The sequence below is a fragment of the Microtus oregoni genome, unplaced genomic scaffold (genome assembly GCF_018167655.1).
Source record: "Microtus oregoni isolate MIOR12 unplaced genomic scaffold, Mior012 000096F_ref0000112, whole genome shotgun sequence".
Classification (NCBI taxonomy): domain Eukaryota; kingdom Metazoa; phylum Chordata; class Mammalia; order Rodentia; family Cricetidae; genus Microtus; species Microtus oregoni.
The window spans coordinates 866,517-890,930 of NW_024544709.1; the positions used below are offsets into that span (position 1 = coordinate 866,517).

Sequence of the window (24,414 nt, forward strand, 5' to 3'; positions counted from 1 at the left end):
TGAAGGATAAAGCTCGCACCCTTAGGTTTTTCCTTTAGAGCAGGCCTAGGGTACATTATCCTGTCAGCCAACTTGTTTAAAAGCGGTCTCGCCCTGTGAGGCTGTGAGGCTCACAACTCCTCTGCTCCAGGAGTGATTTTATTTAACCCTTTGGCCCACACATTACAAATTTCTTGCTTTGTTCTTGCTCTCGGCAGAGTGCCAAGAATTCTCTTCTCCCCACCTGAAGCGTGTGATGGCAAAACTAGGAAAGGACATGTTTACGGAAAGGATGGAGTCAGACTAGGTTGATGCCCCTGTGGGAGCTTATCAGATGATCTGGAACATTCTTATATTAGAATCTTTCTCTGTATCAACAAAAAGAAAATTAAATCATTTTCCTTCCCGTCTTAGGAAGGAGCACTAGGCCTAAGAATGTCTCCAGCCAGTCTGAGAAAAACAAACGTGCATGCATGGAGATAAGGCGGTCACCTGGGCTGGGAAGAGGTGTGTGGCTTATGTATTCCGCACTCAGCATCCCCCCCCTCTTCTTTCTGGTGTTTTTTTTTTTTCTTTTCTGAGACAGGCTTTTGCTGTGTGCCCATGGTCACTCTGTAGACCAGGCTAGCCTCTTCCTTAATGCTGAGATTAAAGGTGTGCGCCACCACTCCCTGGCTGCCTGTTTTGATTTTTGAGACAGGATTTCTCTATGCCCAGAACTTGCAATGTAAACCAGGTTGGTCTTGAACTCACAGAGCTCTACCTGCCTCTGCCTCCCAGTGCTAAGACTAAAGGTATGGAACAGCCTATCTTCATCCAGGGTGATGAGTTCCATGACCACAGCCTCCACAGGACTTTGCACATTAGTAGAAGTTTTAAAAAAAGTGATGGAAGAAGGGCAGGGTACAGAGAGGTCGGAAAATGGTGCGTGCCATCAAGGGTAACAAATACTGGTCGGTTTTCAGATGACCCCTTTCCGGTCTCAAAGAGCTTGGATATCTAAGCAACTGAGAATGATCCATTATGGAAGTGATAGCCCAGTCCACCCTAGCATCTGAAAATATAGATCCTGCCCCATGCTGTTGCAGCCTCTGAGGGACTGTGCCTGTTCTTTTCAGCCATTCAGTCCTCATTTGAAATCGGTTACTGAAGACAGCTGTAACCCTGATAAAGCCTGCCACCTAGTGGGCGTTCTGATGATGACATGTTTGGCAAATGACTTGTTTTCCATCTTAAACTTGAAACTAGATGTATTTAATATACTCTATCCTAGAGTGTAGCAAGTATCTCTCTCCTGAAGCGGTCTTCCCCAGGCCGAGAGTGACTTGGATCTAAGTTTATTCCCCTGGACCTATCACAGATGGAGGACGGTGGCAGCTCAGGAAAACAGCCCAAATTCAGGACTCCTGCTGCCCAGCAGCCCTAGCCGGCAATCTCTGAGAGTCATTTTCATACTGCAGTAAAATGGCTAGATGCTGAAAGGGCAGGGAGGAAGGGAATGAGTGGTGAGTGGGTTCAAAACTCCGGTTAGGCGTGGGGTTTGGCCTTTCTGTGTAGTGCTCTAGGTAAGGAGACTGTTGGGTAATGTTTTTTGCTCTTTTAACCTTTCCGGGGGGGGGGGGTCCCATCACCCAACTCCCAAATAAATCATACACAGAGGCTTATCCCTAGTTATGAATGCCTGGCGTTAGCTTGGCTTGGTTTTTTTTTTTTTTTGTTTTTTTTTTTTTGCCAGTTTTTCTTAAATTAGCCCATTGGCCTTTTGCCTCTGGGCTTTTACCTTTCTCTTGGTTCTGTAATCTGACTTACGCTCTCCCTGCGTGGCTGGCTGGGTAGCAGCGTGGCTGGCCGGGTAGCTGCGTGGCTGACCCCTGCCGACCTCCACTCTTGTCCTCTCCTTGCTCCTCGTGCTCTCTCCTCCCAGAGTTCCCCTTCTATTTCTACCCTCTGCCTGCTAGCCCCGCCCATCCTTGCTTCTGCCTCATGATTGGCTGTTCATCTCTTTATCAGGACCATCAGGTGTTTTTCTTGGGCACAGTAACACAGCTTCACAGAGCCAAACAAATGTGGCGTAAACAAGTCACACAGCTTCACAGAGTTAAACAACTGCAGTGTAAACAAAAGTCACAAACCTGAAAATAAGATTCCCCAACCGTGACTATGGCTAAGGATGCTGCATTGGAAGAGTCACAGTAGAAGGGAACATTTTGAATGTCCTTGCCACAAAGAAATGAAAAAAACGGGAGAGGTGGTGAATATGTTACATGTTCTGACTTGATCAACACACACACTGTACCTCCACTAACATGCCCTGTCATACATGTCCTAGTAAACACCAAGGCTTTGTGTCTAACAGCATGCAGTGTCTTCCAGAGGCCTGAGGTTCAATCTCCGGTAGTACCCACTCAGCAGCCCCCTCCAGTGCCCCGGGATCTGCCACCCTTTTCTGACCTCTGCATGCACCAAGCAGATACATGATACCCATAAAGACATTCTGGAGTCTTTGATGGAGTTGAAGAATGAATAGATAGTTATAGTTTTTCTTAGTTATGATAAAAGATAAAATAGATATAAATATTGTAACTGTAATTCTTGCTTGATAACTGTTTTGCTATATGTTATTTTGCTATGTTAAAGTTAAAGCCTTCCTTTTTTTGTTTAAACAGAAAAAGGGGAAGTGATGTGGGAGTGTCATATATCAATCTGTTGATTTCATTGGTTAAGCAATAAAGAAACTGCTAGGCCCATTTGATAGGCCCACCCTTAGGTGGGTAGAGTAAACAGAACGGAATGCTGGGAGAAAGAAGCTGAGTCAGTGAGTCGCCATGATTCTCACACTCCAGACAGACGCAGGTTAAGATCATTCCTGGTAAGCCAGCTCCTGGGCTACAGCAGATTATTAGAAATGGGCTAGTCCAGGTGCAAGAGCTAGCCTAGAAGAGGCTAGATAGAAATGGGCCAAGCGGTGTTTAAAAGAATACAGTTTCCGTGTAATTATTTCGAGTAAAGCTAGCCGTTGGGGCGGCCGGGTGCCGGGGACGCAGCCCGCCGCTCCTATTTCAACAATAAATTAAAAAAAAAAAGCATTCAGACTTCAAAAACAACAAAAGTCAAACATGGTAGCCCATACCTGTTATTCTCAGGGCTTAGAACTTTGAAGCAGGAGGATTGCAGTGAGTGTGAGGACAGCTTGGATACAAAGTAAGGCCTTGTCTCAACTTTTTCCCCAAAAAGAGCAAGCAAGTAAGCAAAGAGCAGGGGGAGGCAGGAGACCTTAAGTAAAATCACCATGAACTTTTTGTTGTTGTTGTTTGTTTGTTTGTTTGTTGTTTTCCAGCTTCAGTGATGGGCCTGGAGATATGGCTCTGTAGGTAGGAGTGCTTGTTACACTCTTCACTGGAGTTTGGAACCCAGGGCTCATGGAACAAGTCAGGTGTCCCATAAAAGCCTGGAGCTGCAGTTCTGAGGGATTAGATGCCCCTTTCTGGCTGTTATGTGGGGACGGACACACACACACACACACACACACACACACACACGTAAATAAATAGTCTTTAAAAGTTAAAAAAAATTCAGTTCAATGACCTTGTTCCAGAGTCACAAGTGGCCTAACTCTAGACCCACTCTCTCAGCTCCTGACCCCAGCAACACTTGCTCCCTGAAGAGCTGCATTTGCTGGGGGGCACTCTAGGGGGCGCCGAGGAACACCAAGGAAGAGACCATCACTGACTGGATGTGGGTGTGAAGGGAGCCAGCAACCCAGGAAGAAGCAGAACACGGTGACGTTAAGAAACTCCAGGGCTCCGGTTCCTCCAAGAATTAGGGAACGTCCTCATTAGTTGAAAGAGGAACGGAGGTTAGATGTTTAAGGACAGAAAAAGTTGGGCTTTGGTGGTGTGCGCCTGTAATCTCAGCACTGGAGAGGCCGAGGCAAGAGAATCATGAGTTCAAGGCAAGCCTGGGCTACCTATCAAGATCCTATCTAAGAAAAACGGGAAGAAAATTGTAATAAACAAACACTTCCCCTACCACAAGATAAAAACAGAAGAGAGAAAACACGTTTTACTAGTGACATGTGCTTGGCCAGGCAGAGCGGAGATGAGCTGTCTTTCCTTCCCTCCTTTTGTCATGTACAGTGCATCATATATCACATACATGCATCATGTCATATACACGCACCATATATCACATGTATGCATCATGTTATAGATATCATATACATGTATCATATATCATATACATGCAGTTCATACATAGTGCACACATACAGTAATGCATCCATCACATAAATGCAGTTTATACAAATAGTGCATATATGCAATGTATTCATACAGTGCACACACGTACAGTACATAGATGCCATACATGCATGCAGTGTACACATACGGTGCATACACAGTACAAACAGTGCATATATGCAGTGCACACAAGACTATCTTTCAGTGTTATGTGAGTGGGCGTGTCTCTGCAAACTGTCTTCTGAGACTATGAGGACATTAAAGGTATTTCCTGATTTCTGGCATGAGACAGAAACCATCCTAGGTGTTAGGAATTTGGTGAGCAACCAGCTGTGGTATATGAAGAGGGAGGGTCTTTCTTTTTGAGAGAAGAGAGGTACAAACATCAGACTATAGAAGTATAAATCAATTAAATAAGCTTGCATACACTTTTAAGAAAGAGGAAGAGATGTCCTTGGATCTTCTATACAGGAAATTGACTATGCCCAGTTCTCTTGCTCATGTTAGTCTTCATCACAACTAGTTACCCCCAAAGATCTGTGTGCTTGGGAAATATACAATTTACTAAGCATCTTCCAGAATTGACAAAAGAAGTTAAGAAATAAACACCAAGGACATAAATCAACAAATGGGCCAATGATCAGTTTTCATAGTAAGAAATGTAAATGGCCAGTTACTAATTTTTTAAATGTGTTCAACAGTCCTAGCCATTTGGGAAATACAGATCTTTGGTTTGTGATGGTTATTCTTGGTTGTCAACTACATCTTGAATTAACTAAAACCCAAACACCTGTGAGATTTTTTTTTTCAAATTAAATCATTTGAAGTGTGGAGGCATTTTTAATCTGGACATTTGAGGTGAGAAGATCTGCCTTTAATCTGGACCACAGCTGCTGCTGGCAGCCTATATAAAGGACATGGAGAACCCTTATGTCACGCTTAATTACCAAATTAAGCAATAGCAAGGTCATAATTATGCCCAACATGAATATAACTTATATCTTTAACCACATCATAATTATACCTATTATGATATAACTATCCCTCATACAATTGAAAACACATTATAAATTTTAGAATGGGTGCTCAGTGTCCCTTGAGGGACATTCTTTTAGTATCTCAAACCTAAATATGATAACCACTGGTATTCTCTTAACTGATGTTACATTACTCAATAAAAAATGGAGGAAAGAAAACACAAATATCTATACAAATGTATTTTTAAAAAAATATGACAGAAACAGGTCAATATACATAATCCTCATTGCTGCAACTGGTCACATGACTTTAGCTGGTATTTATTACTTCCTTCCTTTTATACCCATTTTGTATCTCCTACCTTCAGTGAGCACTTCAGCAGATCTTGGCTATTTTCCTGGAGAAGTGGCCCATGCCTTCATTCCTAATGGGTCTGTGCCCTTTTGCATCCTGCCTGGGTTAGGTTGTTGTGGTTTTCTATAAACTTTAGTCACAGGACATGGTAGCACCAAGAGATGCCCTAAAGGATCTAGTATACTCCAGACATAATAATCTTTCTTACTTCCATTATGGAGAAGCATTTCAATTTCCCCATGGTAATCTGCATGAATAGCCCCTCTTAACACTGTTATTTCTTTCTGGGTCTGTTGGTTTAAAAGCATTAGAAGCCCAAAGTGGCCAGGGGGAAGTCAGAATTTCCAATTTAATAAAATATTTGTTGTGATTTCTGGCAGGAACACTCCCTCCTCTGGAAACAATACTTCCAGGCCAGCATAATTTAAGGTTGAGGGAACAGTAAACAAAAAATTTTCTAATGGGTCCCTAGGGGTTATCGTGTGTGGAACCGTTCCTTTTCCAGTCCTTGATTCCTGGACCCATGAACCCTAGCTATGGGAGAAGCTACCATATACTGGGTGCTGATTCAAAGCATATACCACCTTCCCCAACCCTTTAGAATGCTGACACCTAATTGGCACCACAACTGTGTCTTCAAAAGACCATCCCAGCTTTCTACCAGGCCAGCTGCTACAGGCTGGTAGAACATGGTAAGACATTTACACAAATACCTTTACAAACACATGCTTCACAAAATATGACGAAAATACTCATCATGTTAATTTAAACGTCATTTCGGCAACTGGTCACGTGGCCTTAGCTGGTGTTTATAACTCCATGATTGTGGACTCCCTGCCACATTTCTCTGACTGTAAAGTGAGCCCATTGGTTAGAACACTGCTGAGGGTGTAGAATACCATCCAAGGCAAGTAAGGCATTGTGTAAATTCACAGATGGCAGTTTTGTCAGAAGCATTACTGCAGACAAAGCAAATCCATAACCAGAATAAGTAGCTACTGCAGTAAAGCTGATGAAGCATTGCTTTCCTTTCCACGGAGGAATGTGATCCAATGCAGTCAACCTGCTGCTGGTCACCCCAGTTGAATTGTGCCATAGCTGAGGCTCAGTGTTTTTCTCTGCTGTTGGCCAATCTGGCACTCAGTGGCAGCCATAGGCAGCTCAAACTTGGTGGGAAGTCCATGTAGTTGAGCCCATGCGTATCCTTCATCTCTGCCACCATGGCCACTTTGTTCATGGACAATGACAAGGAAGGCTGGGGAAAGAGTCTGAGTTTCCACAGAATGGGTCACCCTATCTACTTGATTATTGATAAACTCCTCTACGGAAGGAAGTCACCTTCTGGTGAGTTTTACATGGGATATGAGTATCTTCCACCCTTCACCCATTTGGAGAGATCTAGCCACATACTACTTCCCTAAATGTCTTTATCACCGATTGTTCAATCATTTCCAAGTCCCTGACCATCCAGCCAATCCATTGGCTACAACCCATGAGTAAGAAACAATTACACATCTGGTCATTTCTCTTTTCAATACATATGCATATATGACAATGTGAACTGCTTGAAGTTCTGCCCATTGTAAAGAGTTACCTTCACTGATGTCTTTCAGGGTTGTCCTGCTATAACTGTCCACTTCTGGATGGTGCCTACATAAGATGAAGGACCGTCAGTGAACCAGGCCCTAGTCTTGCCTGCCCCCGGCAACGGATCATAGGGAACACCCATAGGCTAACATTGCATGCTTTGCAGCAGATACTATTGTAATGGGAGTAGTTTGGGCAACTCCTTATGTAACTTGCTTGTGCCTTCAGGACCCACTAAGGACCAATCATATATATAACACTTGATAATAGATTGCTGATATGCACATCCAACTTTATGGCTTGTTGGATCAGCTCATGATGGGCGGTTCAGCTTGCATGGTAACTTGGTGGCCCGTTGTCAAATGTTCAGTTTTCACTAAGGTCCAATAACAGACTAAGAGCTGTCTCTCAAAGGGAGAACAGTTGTCTTCACATGATAGTAGAGCCTTGCTCCCAAATCCCATAGATGTCTATCACTCACCTATACGGGGTATGCCACAGGCTCCAGACAGCATCCCCTTCTGCCATTGGCACTTCAAGTACTACCAGGTCTACTGGCTCATATGGTCGTAGTGGTAGGGCAACCTTCCCAACAGCTCGGCCCTTGAAGAGCCTTCTCCTGTTCTGGGCCCCACACAAATGTAGCAGTTTTCTCCGTCACTTGGTAAATAGGTTGGAATAACACAGCCAAGTGAGGAATGTGCTTTCCAGAATCCAAATAGTTCTACTAAAGGTACTTGTTTCACAGTCGTGAGAGGAGCCAAGTACAATAACCGATCCTTCTCCTCAGAAGGACTGTATTTGCATGCCCCAAACCTCTGGGCTTGTAAGCATTTCAGTTAAGTAGAATGCCCTTGAATTTTGATTGAATTTATTGTTCATCCTCTTATGTGTGCATTTTGTTACAAACAAGGACATAGTGGTTGTTACCTCTTGCTCATTTGGTGCAATCAGCATAATGTGGTCAATATAGGATATCAGTGTGATATTTTGTGGAATAACGATCAAGAGCCCTTCAAATAAAATTATGACACAGATCTGGAGAGTTAATATATCCTTGGGGTAGAACTGTAAAGGTATACTGCTGGCCTTGCCAGCTGAAAGCAAATTGGTTCTTGTGGTCCTCATGAACAGGTACCGAGAAAAGGACATTTACTAGATCAATAGCTACGTACCATGTACCAGAATATAAATAAATCTGATAAAGTAAGAACACCACATCTGGTACAGCAGTGGCGATTGGGTTACTGAGTTTTCAATGGTCAGCTGTCATTCTCCATGACCCATCTGTCTTTTGCACTGGCCAGACAGGAGAGTTAAAGGGAGATGGGGTGGGAACCACCACCCCTGCATCTTTCAAGTCCTCAATGGCGGCACTCATTCTGCAATTCCTCCAGGGATTTGATTCACTATTTGCTTTTGTGGAGACAACTCTAAAGGCTTCCATTTAGCCTTTCCAATCATAATAGTTCTTACTCCACAGGTTGTAAAATCAATGTGAGGATTCTGCCTACTTCTAAGTATATCTATCCCAAATATACCTTCCAGGACTGTGGAAATAACCACAGGATAAGTTTGGGGACCTACTGTGAATCGTACTTCAGCCAAAACTCAGTCACTTGACTTCCATAAGCCCCTACTTAACAGAAGGGCCACAATGTTTCTTGGGGTCTCCCAGAATCAGCATTAATACAGAACCAGTATTCAATAAACTCTGGAATGTCTGATTTCCTTTCCTTTGGTGTGCAGTCGCCCCTTATACAAGGCTGTAGGTCCTTTTGGGTACAAATGGAGAAAGTCTAAACAGTAATAGATGTTCTATCAAGGTCCTTCCTCAAGGAAATGTGGTCATTCCTTTATTCAAGTGGTTCTGGATCTGCAAGTTTGCTCAAGTTGGAAATCAGTTCATGGGCTGAGATCTCTCTCTCTCTCTCTCTCTCTCTCTCTCTCTCTCTCTCTTTCCCACAATCAAATGTAGTCTTTCCTTCATCTGTTTAAGAACTTTCCCACTTAAAAAGACCATTAAACAGCAATGCAGTAGGCTTCTTATCTATTCCATACCTGGCAACACCATGATAGATTAGCTGGTACCAAAGGTAATGCCACCATAAGGTTCACGTTACCTGTTCTGACTGTTAGGGTTAGGCCATTGTCAATATCGCTTTGCCTACGCTGCCCATTAAGATAACAATCCCTTTGCCTTGGAGAATTAGTGCTGCCACCTGGCTCAAAGCCACTTTGGGCTCCAATTAAGCCCACCACATTAACTTATCCAACCGAGAAACAGCATCTCCAGCCCTAAGGGATGGCACAAAGAAAGGGGTGACAGCACACTTGAGGTGTGCTGGTGCCCCCTCACCATTGTGCCTCTTTTAGAATTAGCGAAAGGCATGTCTTACGGACCTTAGAATTACGGTGGATTAGGTTTCACACAGCATGCTGGTTTACTCTAGCACTGCAATTTCCCTAAAATTGTTCCCTTCATCAACACAAATCAAGGGACAGCAGGCATCTCCAACTCCTTCTCAGATAGCCATCTTTCGATAAATGCCTCAGCCAACAGTTCAGACTTTTGACATTCTTTTTATCAAACTCAGTGCTAGTTTCCATATTAAACCCAGAATCTCCACTCAGTAAGCCGGTATCAAGAAAGTAGCCTGATCCAGTTTGATGTTCCTTCCACCATTATGCCACACCCATAAAGTCCATTCCCACACATATTCCCCAGGCTTCTACTTCAAAGAATCAGCAAACTCATTAAGCCCTTTAGGAGTGTAGCCCACTTCATGGACTACACATTCCACCTCCCTCCTAGGAGCCTGCTTAGTCTTAAGTCTGGTTATATGTCTAGGGGCAACTCTTCCTGGGCCCTGAGGTGTAAATATTGTCTTGCCTGGCATATCGTTTAGAGAAGGCCACTGCTGGTAAGGATTAATTTCCTCAAAGGAGGAAAAGGCAATTGTCTTCAGTAGGGTTATTGTTGCTATGGGTAAACACCATGGCCAAAAGAAACTGGGGGACAAAAGGGTTTACTTCACTCACACTTTCATATAACAGTTCATCACCCAAAGCAATGAGGGCAGGAACCCCCACAGGGCAGGAGCAGACACGAAGGCTACTGCACAGAGGGGAGCTGCTTACTGGATTGCTCTCCGGGCTTGCTCAGCCTGCTTTGTTATAGACCCCAAGACCACCTACAGAGGGCTGGGCCCTCCCCCATCAATAAGTAATTAAGAATATATCCTACAGGTTTGCCTACAACCTGATCTTAGGGAGGCATTTTTGAAATTGAGATTCCTTTCCCTCAGATGATGTTAGCGTGTGTCAAGTTCACATAACACAAGCCAGCACAGCAGTATTTCAGAGGATGGGGTGTGGGTGGAGAAACTACTTCCTCAGGTGAGATAGATGCCCGAGAATCTGAGGGTCATAATTCTCAGTCTCAGTATGGTCCTCCAATTCATCTCTGTCCCAAGTTACAAGATCCCATTCTTTACCAGTTAATATCCTTACTTTAATTGCTGATACCCTCCAAAACTGGAACTTGAATTTTTGCTGTAATTCAGCCAACTTTACAGGCTTTGGTTTGGTCTTGAGCTCTGTAACTGCTGAAAGATTCTCTTCCAGGGCTCACTTTGAAATGTTTGTACGCATCTGGGAAAGGTCAGTCTTATCACTGAGCTGTTGCTGTCCTTCAGCGTATTCTGAGATGCTCGAAGTGGGATAATTGTATTATGCAGCTTACTCTTTTCCCTTGTCATTTTATTCAGGAATTCAGGAACAGCCAACCAGTGTCATCATTTTCCTTGCTTTTTCAAATTGTCAAAAGTTTTATATAAAGAATCACAAGGACTCTCACAATCAGTATAACCAAATACATTTATCTCCTTAAGTTTTTATCCATCTTTAATATGTCTCTATTTTACACCATGGACTTTTAATACTCTGAGATTTTAGGAGAGGTTTCAGTAGTTGGAGAGATGTCAGTAACTGTAGGCATTGGCAAATCAGAAAGCCTATTCCAGATACCTAAAAAAAATTCATCCTTATACTTCAGTTGCTCTAGAACCACTTCTGGTGGCAAAATCTGTATTAGTCAGCATTCTCTAAAGGAACAGAACTTAAAGAATGAAGCTAAGAAAAAAGTCCCTCACAAGTGTACCCAGCCACTTGAATTTCAGTTAATTCCAGATGCAGTCAAGTTGACAACCAAAACTAGCCATCACATAGACTATTATAATCGTGATATCCTACTCCTTCATTCTGTGCCCAAGGAAACCAAGACCTAAATGTTCCTGAATGCTATAGCTGGTACTCAGAACCCTCCTCAGTACTATCTGAAGTAGACTCTCCTTTCTTGCTTTCTACAATTGTGTGTGTATGTGTGTGTGCATTTTCTGGATCCAGAACCTTGCACACACTAGACAAGATCTCTACCACTGAGCACCAGCTTTTCATCTTCCATCATCTTAACTACTGCTCCTGAAGAAGCCCTGCCCCAAAAGATTGTCACTCAGACATAACAAATCTTTGGTCTTTGTTCCAATCAGATATTCACAAAAGTAAAACCCATCACATACAGCTGAAAGGTTTTAAAGTAATTAAAATTAGTCTCAAGGCAGTTTGCCCATAGGAACCGACTTGGCCATTTTGGTTTTCCTTATGGTTGTTTAAAAGAACATAAAACATTGAATATATTACTTTTTCACTAAATGAATTATTAATTATTCATTTCTGTGCATTAGGTTTTCCTACAAAGGTTAGTTTTCTATTTATTTCTGTCATATGGTTTACTATAAAGTTAAGAATGAGTGGCAACTTTTTTAACTGTGGGAAGAATTTCACTAATTTTTGCCACAATCATAAAGCAGTTTTCTTCATCTATTCTTTAGTTTAAAGACAATAGCTTAAAAACAATGTATTTCAGCTTCAAAGATCTTATTCAAAATCAGCAAAATATCAACCCAAATCTGCTCTTATAAAACCAGAACAGAAAGACAGACTTTGGAACACTCAGCCCTAAATGGGATGTCTCCATTAAATTCCTCCCTTCGAAGTTCAGGGAACCCGAAGGAAGAGGAGGCAGAAAAAAAATGTAAGAGCCAAAGGGTATAGAGGATACCAGGAAAACAAGGCCATCTAAATCAGCATGAGGAAAGCTCATATGAACTCAAGACTGAAGCAGCATGCACAGGGCCTGCGCAGGTCTGCACCAGGTCCTCTGTGCATACATCATGGTTTTCAGTTCAGTGGTTTTATGAAATCCCTGGTCTGTGGAAGAGTGAATGTCTGGTTCTTGTGCCTTCTCTCGGGCTCTTTTCTATCTGTTGACTTGTCTTTTCCAACTCCAAAGTAACAGTTTTTCCATTTATCTTACTACACTTTATTTTGATATATTTTATTACTAACTCTTAGAAACCTGTTATTAATATAATAAAGACAGAAGGAGAGTGTATTTAAAAAGGAGGGGAGGTAGAGGAGGAGCTGGGAGGAGTTGAGGGAGGAGAAACTGTAATCTGGTCATAGTATGTGAGAAAAGAGTCCATTTTCAATAAAAGGAAAAAAAGTATTTCCTTTAAAAAACAAAACCAGAGCATCATCCTATTGTTCATCTTCTATCTCACAAGGTGGTCACCTAGAAGTGATACTGAAGATGTTCACTCTATCTCATAGTCATGTGGAGTGGGACGGTGGATGTCAGAGGTAATAGGCATCAAGTGATGGAAGAAAATCAAACCCTTGGCCCATCACAGTAAAAAGGAAGACAGCGTTGCTTACCTGAGACGGGAGTCCTTGAAGGTGTCCACATAGGCGGGGTAACTCCACTCCACCCTGCTCCCTTTACATCGGAGCTCTACAGTTTGCCCTGCCGTCAGACTCATCACAGCACCAGGTTTCTGGAAGCGACCGTTGTCCATTGCTTGCATCATGATGGACTGGCTCTTTGGTGTGGAGTCAGCTGAGTCCCTGTCCTTTATTTTTGGAACCTTGGGTTTGGCCTTTTTGTTGGTAGGTTTTATCCTGTTTTCTCCTTGTTCCTTTGGACGCTTGTTCTTTGGGGGGTGTTGACCAGCAACTGCAAAGGCGTGAGAGGGAAGCTATGAATGGCACTGCCTGAGTAGAAGAAGCCCACAGCACATGATGTCACTGCTTCCCCTTGCTTTATGCCCAAATCCCTTTCATCCATAATCATAAGCCATAAAGCAATTATTTTTCTTCATCCATTCTACAATTTTAAGACAACTTAAAAGAAATATGTTGCAGTTTCAAAGATATTATTCAAAACAGCAAAATATAAACTAAAATTTGTATCCTATCTGCTCACAATGCAATAAATAAAACTTAAAATTGACAGTGAACAAACCTCTAGCAAACGCACATACTCATGGAGATTAAACAACTTATTACTGAATGATGAATGGGTCAAAAATCACAAAGGAAGTTAAAAATATTCCCATAACTAAATGAAAAGGAAGCATAATACAATAAAACCTCTGGAATACATTGATAACAGTCCTATGCAGGAAATTTACAGATCTAAAAGCCTACATTTAAAAAAAAGGAAGAGCACTAATAAACAGCTTCGTGATGCAATTCAAAAAAGTTGGAAAAAGAAGAACCAACCAAATCCAAGCCCAGATGATGGCAAAAAAAAAAAATAGTAAAATTCAGAGCATAAATCAATGCAATAGAAACAAACAAACAAACAAAAAACTATGAAGAATTGACAAATTTAGAAACTGGTTCTTGTAGCATGAATTCTAATTGGTATTAACAATAAAAACCCAGAGTCAGGTATAGGGTTAATCCTGAAGATCAGAGGAGCAGAGTGGCCAGCCACTAATGAGTTTTTACCTCTACCATTGCTCAGACCAAAGGAGCAATCCTGTTCTCAGACTGCCTCCTCAGACAGCACTTAGCTCCTGTCTCCTCCCACCTTATATTCCTTTCCCTATCACTCTTGTTCCATCTCCCTAGTGCTGGGATTAAAGGCGTGGGATTCCAAGTTCTGGGGTCATCTTTGTGTGAGCTCAGTTTTTCTTTTAAACTGGATCAATTTCGTGTAGCCCAGGAGGCCTTGAACTAACAGAGATCTGTCTGTTCCCCAAGTCCTGAGATTAAAGGTGTGTGCCACCACTGCCTGGCCTCTAGTGGTTTAGCTCTGCATTCTGATTCTTAGGCAAGCTTTATTTGTTAAAACACAGACAAAATATCACTACAGATTTTTTTTTTGAGACAGTAAACCAAATTGACACATCCTTGGCCCAACTAACGAAAAGAAAGAAAGAGAAAACCCATATTAAAAAAATCAGAAGTGAACAGGGAAACATTTCAACAGACACCAAAAAAATTCTGATTATATGGGAGTATTTCAAAAACCTATTATGCCATTTAGCTGAAAAACCTATGAGAAATGGATGAATTTCTACAATCAATCACACAGTCGTATATCATTTGTATTTTAATAAATAAAGCTTGCCTGATCAGCCTTACAGACCAGGCAGTTGTGACACACCCCAGGAGCCACACTAGTTTGCCATAGAAACCAGGGGGTAGTAGTGCACACCTTTAATCCCAGCCCTATGGAGGAATATAAGGCAGGAGAAGACAGCTCTCACATACAGTCTCATTCTGAGATTCCTGGAGGCAGGATGACCATTTAGGACTGAGGTATAGGTAAGATCCAGTGGCTGACTGTTTTGCTTTTCTGACCTCTAGGTTGAACTCCAATTTCTGTCTCTGGGTTTTTATTAATTGTGCTACACAGCCAAACCACCAAAATTAAACTACACAGAAGTCTAAAGAAAAAATAGTAATGAAAAGTCTACCAGGTAAAAAGCCCATTGCTGTATGGGTTCACAGAAGAATTCTGTCAAACATTCAAAGAAGATCAAGCCTCCTTTATTAAAGCAGAAGCAGAAGAAGACGAAGAAGAAGAAGAAGAAGAAGAAGAAGAAGAAGAAGAAGAAGAAGAAGAAGAAGAAGAAACAAAAGGAGCCCTCCTAAACTCCCATGAGGCCAACATCACTTCAATACTCACACCAGGTAAATAGGACAAGAAAAGATAACTACAGGTCAACAGTTCTGATAAACGTAGACTCAAAAATATTCAATAAAGATTTACAAACAGAATACAGATATCCATCAAAAAGATTATCCACCTTGACCAAGTTGGCTTTCTCCCTGAAATTCAGGGGTGGGTCAACATAGACAAGTCAATTAAATGTCATAAGCCACATAAAGGGACTTAAAAAAATCAAATTTAAAATAGACTTAAAACAAAAATCATGACAATAGACGCAGAAGAAGCTTTTTACAAAGTCCATGTGGTTTCATGCTGAAATATCCTAGAATGTAGGGTGACAGGGAACATACCTCAACACAGTAAAAGCAAAATACGAGAAGCCCACAGCCAACATAACCCTAAATGGAGAAAAGCTTGACACAATTCCACTGAAGGCAAGAACAAAACTATCCCCATTTCTTTTCGGTATTAAGTTATAAACACTAGCTGGAGCAAGGAGTCAAAAGAAGGAAATTAAAAGGATACAAATAGTGAAAGAAGTCAAATTATGCCTGTTTGCAGATGACATGATGCTATACATCAAAGATGACAAAAATTCTACCAGAAAACTCCTAGAAATAATAAACAAATTGAAAAACATGGCAGGATCCAAAATCAGCTTTCACAAATCAATAGCTTCTCTACCCACCACCAACAAACACACAGAGGAGATCTTAGAAACACTCTGAATTAAGAGAAGCCTCAAAGAAAATCCTTAGGAAAAAAAACTAACAAGGAAATAAAGGACTTCTACAATGAAAACCTTAAACCTCTGCACAGAAAGATACAGAAAGTCACTAGAAAATAGAAAGACATCCCATGCTCTTGGGATGTATTTGACAAAGATGTCAAAATAAATGCTGGAAAAAGAAAGCATCTTCTTTAACAGATGCCCTTGGGAATACTGGATGTCCACATTAAACATATATCTATCACCTTGCACTAAAATGAATTCTAAATGGATCTAACACCTAAACATGTGATGGAGGAAGGTCATTGGCTAATAAAGGCACTGCCCTGGCCCATTTTATTGGTTAGAGGATAGGTGGGAGGAGTAAACAGAACAAAATGCTGGGAGGAAGAGGAAGTGAGCTCAGTCTCGACAGCTTTCCTCTCAGGAGCAGATGCCTGAGAGAGACTCCACAGCTCTCTCGGGAGCAGACGCCTCAGAGAGAGACGCCATGCCCTGCTCCCGGGATGAAGCTCCGACCCAGGATGGACTAGGCTAGAATCTCCTTGGTAAGCGCACCTTGGGGTGCTACACACAGATGATTATAAATGGGCTAAATTAATATGTGAGAATTAGCCTAGAAGAGAATGGGCCAGGCAGTGTTTAAATGAATACAGTTTGTGTGTTGTTATTTCAGGGCATAAGCTAGCTGAGCAGACAGCTGGGGTGCTGGGGACGCAGCCCCGCCGCTCTTATTACTTCATATGGCGCCCACGTGGACAACTGCTTCCACATAAAGCCTGAGACAGCTTGGGAAGTAATTCTAGAACAAAATGAAAGCATTGTGCCTGGTTTCTTGGTAGCAGCAATTTCTCGGTTCTACTCTGCTTGCTCGAGGCAAGCAAGCGCCTCATCAAAGAGAGGCTTCCTGACTCAGCTTTAGCTGCAAAACCTGCAGCTCATTAAGAGGTCCTGCCACGAAACACTTAAATGGTGTTGACGAAAAGCTGAATGCATGCTTTTCGGTTTTCAGCCGTAGCAGGAAAAAAGCTGCGCCGTTTAAAAATGCCGGCTTTCTGAGCCATCCTGCCAGGGCAAACTCTGACTGTTTGAGGCAGGAGGGCCGGCTACCGAGAGAGGACTTAAGTGTTGTCTGTTGTAGCTCACTTGCTGGCAGGGACCTTGAAATGCCATACAGTTGTTGCAGTAAACATGGCTACAGCCTGTATATCCGCCATGAGGCGGGAAAGCTAAGGAATGGACTGGATCTAGCTGGCAAAGCCACGCCTTTAATCCTACTGATATTGCTTGGTAAATTAAAGACTCGTGTGGTCAGAAAAAGAGAGATATACAGTAAAGAGAGATTCAAAGACAAAGAAAATTTCTGAATGGTTTAAAGTGTGTTAAAAATATATGCAGACTAAAAGTTGAAGTTCTTAAAGTAAAAAACATAAAAAAAGGAAGAGAGTTGTTGTGTGTGGTAGCACATGCCTTTAATCCCAGTGCCTAGAAGACAGAGACAAACAGATCTCTGTGAGTTCAAGGTGTAGTAGTGTACACCTTTAATCCCGAATGCCTGGGAGGCAGAGACAGGCGGATCTCTGAGAGTTCAAAGACAGCGTGGTTTACAGAGTTACTTCAGGTCAAAGATACAGAGAACCTGTCTCAAAAAGCAAAGAGTTAAAAGTAAAAATAAACAAAATTGAGGTTAAAACAAAGCTGCACAAAGATGGAAAATACACAGAGAATCTTGATACTGTATGCTATTATGCTCTCTTTAAATTGTTTGAATGCTGAGGAAGGAGCAACAGCTGCTAAAAGATATTTATTTATAAATGCTGCTGAACTAATCCGACATAGATATTTTGATGCCTTGACTTTGAAATTTGGATCTAAGGACATGATGCTTTGGAAAGGAGTTTCTTATTTTGTTTTCACAGAGGATGAGAACCTGTTCATTTCTTCTATTCCGATTTGGTATGATGGACCACGCCCTCCTGAAGTGTTGCAGTGAACATCTTCAGAAAATTGCTTCGCTCAACTGCCAACTGAGATGAAACTAGCACACAGGTTGTACCATGAAAGACCTAATTAACGACGCCCCCATTCAGCAGGAAGCAGTTTGGAGAGAAATAACTGCGCCCATATTCCCAAAAAATGTTTATAAATGTTCTTTTACATTTAAAGGGGGATATGATATAGATATGAATAATTTGCATTAGTATAGATTTTGCTTTATTGATAGAGATTTAAGGTCAATTTTGTTATATGTATAAGTGTTTCTGATTTTGATTAAGGTATTGTGATTGTGTAGTTCATTTAAATATGTACTGTATAATTAAGAAATATAGGTTGTTAATGGATAATCATCGATAATAGTAAAGCTTGTAGTCATGTTAGTTAGATTTTCTAGATATATAGAGATATATTTTAGATAGACATTCTTCATGTCTTTCAAAGATTACAGAATAGGACATTTAAAGTTTTAATAACTTAGGACTTTTCATGACAATGAGACACTCTGCTCCTGGCAGCACCAATCTACTTCAAGAGGAAGATGGGCATCGAAGAGGCACCTTATGGAGTTTGATAGCCATTTGGGCAAGAAACTGCTCTTGCCTGGACTATTGCATAAACTGGACACAGAGAACCCGCAGAGAGAGGACTACTGAACTTGCCTAAGGTGAGATGATCTTTCGGGGTTCCTGATTCATGAAAGAGTCTGCGAGACATTCTGCAGGACACAACAGATAGTGACTGAACTGACTTTGAATTTTCCTGCTTTATGGAAATGTCTGCTGGATACCATGGGCCTGAAGGCTGAAGATGGATGCCCCAATGGTACAAAGGAACTTTGGGTGACTGTCCAGGCAGCGAGATGTCTTTGTCATTTCTAGAGTTTGAAGTTTCTTAGTTCTTGTTTACTTAGGTAATATTATATCTTTCTGGAGTCTTTGATGGAGTTAAGAATAGTTAGTTATAGTTATAGTTTTCCTTAGTTATGATAAAGATTATTGTAACTTTTACTTGATAACTGTTTTGTTATGTGTAGTTTTGCTATGTTAAAGTTAAAGCCTTTTTTTTTTGTTTAAACCGAAAAAGGGGAAATGATGGAGGAAGGTCATTGGCTAATAAAGGCACTGCCCTGGCCCATTTTATTGGTTAGAGGATAGGTGGGAGGAGTAAACAGAACAAAATGCTGGGAGGAAGAGGAAGTGAGCTCAGTCTCGACAGCTTTCCTCTCAGGAGCAGACGCCTGAGAGAGACTCCACAGCTCTCTCGGGAGCAGACGCCTCAGAGAGAGACGCCATGCCCTGCTCCCGGGATGAAGCTCCGACCCAGGATGGACTAGGCTAGAATCTCCTTGGTAAGCGCACCTTGGGGTGCTACACACAGATGATTATAAATGGGCTAAATTAATATGTGAGAATTAGCCTAGAAGAGAATGGGCCAGGCAGTGTTTAAATGAATACAGTTTGTGTGTTGTTATTTCAGGGCATAAGCTAGCTGAGCAGACAGCTGGGGTGCTGGGGACGCAGCCCCGCCGCTCTTATTACTTCAAACATGGAGCCTGAAACCCTGAACCTGCTAGGAGAAAACATGGGCGATTCTCTACATGATACAGCTGTGGGAGAGGACTTTCTGAAAAAGTGAGGCCATGAATTTGAAAGAGAGAAAGGAGATGTAAATGGGAGGTTTGGAAGTGAGAAAAGGGAAGGGCTAAATATTGTAATTATATTATAAACTCAAAGAGAAAAAAAAAACAATATGACTTCTGATGAACTATGTAAATTAGTTGTATTCCAAACGCTTTAAAGATGTTAAGAGTTTATATTGTAAGTAAGTAAAGTGGAATTCTTCACCATTGCATTTTGGAATACATTGTATAGAGAAATAGGTGGTAAAATTTTCAGGCCATGAATATTACTGACTTCTGACCCCTGTTTGCTACGTACTAGCTGACCAGCCCTGGGAAGTCTAAGCTGGGTCTTAGTGTTCTTATGTGTAATATGAGAATGATGGTAATAGCCATCCATGGACTTAAAAATACTTTGATTCTATGTGCACAAGTGACTTGCCTGTTTGTAGGTAAGTGCACTGCACCCATGCCTGGTGCCTGTGGAGGCTAGAAGAGGGGATGGGATAACCTGAAACTGGAGGTACAGAAGGCTGATAGTCATCACGTGCATGCTGTGATCTGAACTTGGGTTCTCTAGCAAGAGCATCAAATTTTCTACTGCTCAGTTATCATTCTAGTCCCTGTCTCATGGAATTTTGTGGTGATTGAGTTAACATAGTTTAAGTGCTGAGAACAGTGTCTGAATCCCCATAAACTGTCCACTAAGTGGTTCAATTTTGTGGCTGTTGCATGAACTCTATATGAACTGGCGGTGGAGGCAAAGCTGTCTGTCTATGTATGTGTGTATGTATGTATGTATCTCTATCTATCTATCTATCTATCTATCTATCATCTATCTATCATCTATCTCTCATACATCCCTACCACAGTTTCCTTTCCCTCTACTCCTCCCTGTCTCTACCCCCCGACAACCTCCTCTCTCCCCCAGATCTACTCCTCCTTCAGTTCCCTTCAGAAAAGAGCAGACTTCCCAAGGATAACATAACAACTGAACATGGCATAACAAATTACATTAATAGACACAAAGCCTCATATCAAGGCTGGGAGAGGCAACCCAGGAGGAGGAGGAAAAGGGTCTCAAGATCTGGGGAAAGAGTCAGAGACACCCTGACTCCCACTGTTAGGAGTCCCACAAGAACACCAAGCTACACAACCATAATGTATATGCTGAGGACCTAACACAGACCCATGCAGGCTCTGAGATCGTGGCTTCGGTCTCTGTGAGCCCTTATGAGCCCTAAGGCAGTCTATTTTTATTAATTTCCAGATTTCATGTAGCTCAACACAAGTCCTCAAGAAGATAGGGAAAGAGCTAGATCCCATGTCTCCAAGTCCAGAGCTTTCTCTGGCTCACATCATCGCCTCTCCTTTCACTCAGAGATTAGCATAGCTGATGGTTTCTTCAAAACTTTTATTCTCTTAGCCTTGACCCACGGGCATTGCCCTGTCTTCCCCTAGTCCCTAACAACTCTATAGTCTCCCCTTCCTTTTCTTCTTCCCAGGCCTGAGCTGAGCCCCAGGGTTTAGGCACGCATCTTCTGAGGCTCCAGTGTGTTGAACACTGCCCTGCTCCTGCCCTTGCCTTGAAATTTCTGCTTCAAACATTCTGTTTATTACTCAGCCTTTCACTTGGAACACTAACTAGCAGGCATCTTAAATTTAATGATCCCAAACTGAACTATGGATGCCACTCAGACCTGCTCCTTCTCCAGAATTCCCTTTATCCCTCGACAGGGACTTCCTCCACCTGGCTGTTCTAGACAAATCCGTCACTCTCGCTATATTCCGCCCCCCCCCCCCGTTCCCCCCACCTAGGCCACGTTGACTCCTGCAGCAAATCCTTCTGGTTTTATCTTCACAGTAGACACTGAAAACCGTCTTTCCCTCCGTCTACTGTCACCACTCCTGACCAACCTGTTTTCACCTATTAATGTCTCCCTTAGTAGCTGCTTGACTTCCACTCTGGTGCCTTTAACTTCTAAAATGTAGGTGACATCATGATCTCTTCTCTACTCAGAACCATTCAGTGCTCTTCATCTAACTTGAAAGAAAGCATTGTCCTCCCATGCTCTGCAAGGGGTTGCCTTCTTCTGTGGCACATTTCAGGGCGCTAGGTAGTATAAGAAGCTCTTGTGTAGTCTTAGCTCTTGTTTGTGGGACCTGTAGGTGTTGCCTCTTTATCTCAGGCAGGCTTCTAACTCTTTATCTGACAAACACCCTCAATCCCCTCTCAGGTCCCAACCTGGGATATTTGTTGAATTGTGTTCTTCAAGGAGCTACGTTGAAGTCCTGGGAACCTGTAAATGATTGTCTTTCTAGATGTGATCCTGTTGCGATGAGGACAGATGTCCTCAGAAGAGTCCCATAGAGAGAAAATTGCCATGTGGAGAGACACACAGAAGACAGAAAGACATGTGACAGCAAAAGCGGGAACTGGGGTCATGCCACTTAAGCCAAATGTCTGCATTATGGTTTTTAATCACTGTGCTGAAACACCATGACCAAAAACAACTTGGGGAGGAAGGGTGTTTTGGAGGCATTTTCTCCATTGAGGTTCCCTCCTCTTAGATGACACTAGCTTGTGTCAAGTTGACATCAAAATTAGCCAGGACAATTGACCCCTTGTCAAGCTGACACACCAATACAACACTATTTAACAATAAATACTCTTTCTATTTTTGTTCATTCTCAATTAATCTCATATTAATAAATTTCACAATATAAAACATATTATAAATTTAAAGGTCCTACAGCCTTTACAAATTCAAATACTTGGCCGGGCGGTGGTGGCGCATGCCTTTAATCCCAGCACTTGGGAGGCAGAGGCAGGTGGATCTCTGTGAGTTCGAGGCCAGCCTGGTCTACAAGAGCTAGTTCCAGGACAGGAACCAAAAGCTACGGAGAAACCCTGTCTCGAACATTCAAAAAAAAAAAAAAAGAGAAAAGAAAAAAAAAAATCAAATACTTTAAAAGTTCAGTCTCTCTCTCTCTCTCGCTACCTCTTTCTCTTTAAATATGAATTGCTATAAGGCTCTAAAATCTATTTAAAAGTTCAGTCTCTCAACTGCAGGCTCCTGTAAAATCAAAAATAAGTTAAATACTTTCTTACTTCATGAGGGAAGAACCAGGGCAGAGTAACGGTCTGAACAAAGCCAAGCCAAACTCCAACAGTGTAAATAAATCAGTGTCCAATGTCTGCAATCCACTCCCAAGGTCCAGAGCTCCTCTAAAGAAATTTCCACAGCACACAGTCGCCTGAACTCAGGCACACATTCCATAGCTGCTGCTGTCCTTGGTATGATACTCTTGTCTCCAAACTTTGGGGGTCTTCCGCTGAAACTGGGCTGCACTTTCACGGGTAGCTTCTCTGGGGCTCTCTTCATGGGCTCCAGCCCCGCCTCACAGTGCCAAGCCTCAGCTGCTCTCCGTGACGCCTTCGTGCCTTCAAAATTGGTACCACCTGGGTGACTCCTACCCTACCAAGTTCAGCTGCCAGCACGAAGTACAACCTTGGCTGGCACTGGGACACAGAGATAGATACTAATGATGCTGGTATCTTCTTAATCATCACTGATTTCTCAGCTCCAGCTGACCAGCCTCCACTGTGCAAATCAAACAACGATTTTACCTCAGAGATGCTGGTCTCTCACAATCACAGCTTATTCCTCAGCCCCAACTTACCAGAACCACAGATTCTTTATTCAAAACAACAATGGCCCTGGCAGTCTTTAAACTTCTCTTTGGACTTTTTGTAAGCCAGGCCTCCCCATCTTCGGCACTGCTCCCAGCGTTATGGTCCAAGATCCAACGGAACAGCCCTCTGAGCTCTCAAAACTCTTCTGAGAATGGCTTCTCTAGCTCAAAGTTCCAAAGTCCTTCTACACCCGCCCCCCACCAAAAAAAAAAAAACCCTCAAGCACAACATGGTCATGTGTTTCACCACAATTACCCTACAATCCTGGCGCCAATGTCTGTCTTGGTCAGGGTTACTATTGCTGGCATGAAACACCATGAGCAAAAGCAACTTGGGAAAGAAAGGTTCTACTTTACTTAGACTTCCAGATAACAGTCCATCACTGGGTGGGGGCAGGGCAGGAACTCAAGCAGGGCAAAAACCCAGAGACAAAAGCTGAATCAAAGGTTACGGAGGAGAGCTGCTTGCTGACTTGTTCAGCTTGTCTTCTGATAAAATCAAATACCAAGAGACCAGGAGTGGCCACGCCCACAATGAGCTAAGCCCTCCCACATCAGTCAGTAATTAAATCAGTTGCATCTTATGGAGGCATTTTCTCAATTGAGGTTCCCTCCTCTTAAATGACACTAGTTTGTGTCACATTGACACAAAAACAAGCTAGGACACCAAGGAATGCCAAGGATTGTAAGACACTTCCAAAAACTAGCAAGAGGCTGTAGGGTTCTTCCAAGAGTCTCCGAGGAAGCAAGGGCCTAATGACATCTTGATTTTAGCGTTTTTGACCTCCAGAACTGTAAGAGAATAGATAGATATCCATTGCTTTAAGACACCTTATTCCTAGTGTAGGTTGAATATCCCTAATCTGAGAAAAAAAAGCTTTCAAATCCAAAACACTGTGAGTACTGACATGATCCCACAAGTGGGAAATGCCACACCCAACCTCATGTGACATTGCAGAAACAGAATGTTGTCTAAAATATTGTCTAAAACCACCTTCGGATTATGTATATACAGGAGAGTCACACAACATAAGTGAGCTTCCTGCTTAGATCCCAGCACCACATCCAAGAAATTTGATGATGCTTATGCAAACATTCCAAAAATCTGGGAAGAAAAATGCTGGCCTTAAATACTTCTGTTCCCATGATTTTTTGAGAGAGATTGTCATCTTGTCCTTTGTCACAGCAGCTCTAAGAAGCCAATATGTTC

The 24,414-nt window shown here is 42.3% G+C and overlaps 1 protein-coding gene across 1 annotated transcript in view; it reads right to left on the reverse strand.

Moving 5' to 3' along the window:
* Nucleotides 1–24,414, reverse strand: part of Pdgfrl (platelet derived growth factor receptor like) — a 58,640-nt gene that overhangs the window by 30,236 nt on the left and 3,990 nt on the right. The window contains exon 2 of the mRNA XM_041644451.1: nucleotides 12,915–13,212. Coding sequence (XP_041500385.1) covers nucleotides 12,915–13,212 — 298 coding nt within the window. The remainder of the gene's footprint in view (nucleotides 1–12,914; nucleotides 13,213–24,414) is intronic.